The sequence below is a fragment of the Babylonia areolata genome, chromosome 8 (genome assembly GCF_041734735.1).
Source record: "Babylonia areolata isolate BAREFJ2019XMU chromosome 8, ASM4173473v1, whole genome shotgun sequence".
NCBI lineage: Eukaryota > Metazoa > Mollusca > Gastropoda > Neogastropoda > Buccinidae > Babylonia > Babylonia areolata.
The window spans coordinates 13,885,310-13,888,673 of record NC_134883.1 but is presented as its reverse complement, the minus strand read 5'-3'; the positions used below and the strand labels follow the sequence as shown (position 1 = coordinate 13,888,673).

At 42.4% G+C, this 3,364-nt stretch overlaps 1 protein-coding gene across 2 annotated transcripts in view; it reads right to left on the bottom strand.

The window, feature by feature from the left end:
- Positions 1 to 1,112: 1,112 nt before the first annotated feature.
- LOC143284553 (isatin hydrolase-like) overlaps positions 1,113 to 3,364 on the bottom strand; it is a 26,803-nt gene continuing 24,551 nt past the window's right edge. For both annotated transcript variants that reach the window (XM_076591327.1, XM_076591326.1), the window contains one exon: positions 1,113 to 2,060. In XM_076591327.1, coding sequence (XP_076447442.1) covers positions 1,827 to 2,060 — 234 coding nt within the window. In that variant the 3' untranslated portion in view covers positions 1,113 to 1,826. The remainder of the gene's footprint in view (positions 2,061 to 3,364) is intronic.

The following is a 3,364-nucleotide window of genomic DNA, read 5'->3' as shown; positions in this document are numbered from 1 at the left end:
ACACACACACACACACACACACACACACACACACACACACACACACACATATATATATATATATATATATATATATATATATATATATATATATATTACATACACACATAAAATTATATTATACACTAGGATTACGAGATAATAAAAATGAAATGAATTGTCTCGATGGAGAGAGAAAAGCCAATTGTATAACTGATGTAAGTGCATGTCGTTCTTCTCAAATTGTATGACTGACATAAGTACATTTCGTTCTCTGTGAATTTACCAGATACCTTAGCAATGGTAGTGAATTACCCTCCGATGAAAAGTGACCCAGAGTCATCAATCAAAATTTACTGGCGTTCTCAATCTCAGCTGGGGTGTGGGGGTGGGGTACTTCAGTCTATTGACTTCCCTAATGCTGGTAATGAAAGGTGATGTAAAGAAAAAAAAAAAAGAAAACAAGATCGCGTCATGTTGGAGTCTCCCGTCGGACCGACGACGGATGAGTAGGCAGGCAGGCTTATCTGTCGGTGTGTGTCCTCATATGGGAGAATAGGCCGATTCTGGATGCGCAGCACTTCCCACAAGTGTTGCAAGGGAAAATGTCTCCAGAAGATGAGCTTAGCCTGGTTGCCTGACCAGCACAGGTGACTTTTTTTTTTTTTAGTGAGGAGGAGTTGTGCAGTCCCTTCCCCACTCTCTCGCCTACCGACGCTCACAGTCCCACAGGTGCAGATACTGCCACGTGTAGGACGGCCAATCATGGCGTCATACATACATACATGTGTGTTTTTTTCTATGTATTATACAATCATTCTTATGCATTCATTTAGCATTGTGTGCAGACCCTGTTTCAGTTGAGACTGGGTGTAAAACGCACACCAGTGCTTGTCTACTATCCTCGGAACTAAAGAAATTCATCTGTGTGTGTGTGTGTGTGTGTGTGTGTGTGTGTGTGTGTGTGTGTGTGTGTGTGTGTGTGTTTTGGTATCAGGACTTATATACCTCTATCGTCAACCTCCGCACTCAGTACATATAAAATCTTAGGTAAACACTTTATTACGAACAACACATTTTCGCAAAAAAACCCTAGCTTATTTCATTCTTCGAATAACACAAGGATAGCCAAGGCTAGTTAGCATCATTTTAATCATCATCATGATCGTTGAAAAAAATCATGAATCATGCCGGTTGATATCTCAGCCACCCATATAATACGTGAACACAAAGCAAAACAAAAGACCATGATCATGGTCATGATGATAATCATCATCAGCAGCAGCATCGTTGTTGTGATATTTTCTTCATACATAAAGCGTACAAAAATTGCAGGCGTACAGTATTGACTGGGTATTATCCTCGTTCGCATATAAGACCGACACATTCTCAGTGGGGAATAAAATTCCAGATTCTAACTAACAAAAGATGGGCCATTTCTGAATGAATGTTGTCTCTCTTCAGCAACTACCTGTTAGCCACAGCTGTGTTTTAGTTTAGTCAGTCAACTGGAGCGTGTGTTCAAGACGAAAGGACTCTACAGCGTTGACCATTATTTTTCCTTGAATGCAGATCTTCTAGAGTTACATACGTGAGCGAATAAACGATGTGAAATGTGCATGTTTATTAATGCCCCATATGTTTCAGCTCAATGCTGAGTTGTCGTTCAAATTGTGAATGTGTCAGGTTCACATCCTACATGAGGACAAACCCCCAGATAGAACAGAATCAAGGTTGTTTACGCTCAGAACAAAACGAAGGTCCTTTACCAGGTAGAACAGAAACAAGGACCTTCACAATTAGAACAGAATCCACGTCCTTCACTACTGGAACAGAACCCAGGTCCTTTACTGGACCAACCACCGGACGAAGCCCAGTCCCAGACTCAGGACAATCAAACTGGAGACAGGCATGAACTGCAACTTGCAGCTTCCGCTTCCGATGAGGGCGAGCATGCGCATGGGGGCTCCGCTGCCGTCGTGGATGTTGAGGGCCCCCATGATGATGGTGGTGCCTTTGGGCGGCAGACTATTCAGGTTGGCCACGTTCTCCAGAATCAGAATGTTTCTCCCCAGCAGGACCTGTCGGCAGCAGTTAGAAACCATTTTGACGTCCAGGCCGACATGGCCTTGCCAGAGTTGTTCCTATAGCACCACGTGCCAGATTTGTTCAAACAGTACCACATGTCAGCTTCGTTCCTATAGCATCACATGCCAGATGCTAGATTTGTTCCTATAGCATCATATGTCACATTTTTCCAGTAGCATCACATGCCAGAGTTGTTCCTATAGCATCACATGCCAGATGCCAGATTTGTTCAAACAGAACCACATGTCAGCTTCGTTCCTATAGCATCACATGCCACATGTCAGATTTGTTCCTATAGCATCACATGCCAGAGTTGTTCCTATAGCACCATATGCCAGAGTTGTTCCTATAGCATCACATGCCAGATGCCAGATTTGTTCCTATAGCATCACATGCCAGAGTTGTTCATATAGCATCACATGCCAGATTTGTTCCTATAGCATCACATGCCAGATTTGTTCCTATAGCATCACATGCCAGATACCAGATTTGTTCCAAAAGCATCACATGCCAGATTTGTTCCTATAGCATCACATGCCAGATTTGTTCCTATAGCATCACATGCCAGGGTTGTTCCTATAGCATCACATCCCACATTTGTTACTATAGCATCACATCCCACATTTGTTACTATAGCATCACATGCCAGATGCCAGATTTGTTCCTATAGCATCACATACCAGATTTGTTCCTATAGCATCACATGCCAGATTTGTTCCTATAGCATCACATGCCAGATTTGTTCCTATAGCATCAGATACCAGATTCGTTCCTATAGCATCACATGCCAGGGTTGTTCCTATAGCATCACATGCCAGAGTTGTTCCTATAGCATCACATGCCAGATTTGTTCCTATAGCATCACATACCAGATTTATTCCAGTGCCATCACATGTCAGATTTATTCCTATAGCATCACATGCAAGAGTTGTTCCTATAGCATCACATGCCAAATTTGTTCCTATGGCATCACATGCCAGATGCAAGATATGTTCCTATAGCATCACATGCCAGATGCAAGATATGTTCCTATAGCATCACAAGCCAGATGCCAGAGTTGTTTCTGTAGCATCACATACCAGATTTGTTCTTATAGCATCACATGCCAGAGTTGTTCCTATAGCATCACATGCCAGATGCCAGATATGTTCCTATAGCATCACATACCAGATTTGTTCCTATAGCATCACATACCAGATTTGTTCCTATAGCATCACATGCCAGGGTTGTTCCTATAGCATCGCATACCAGATTTGTTCCTATAGCATCATATACCAGAGTAGTTCCTATAGCATCA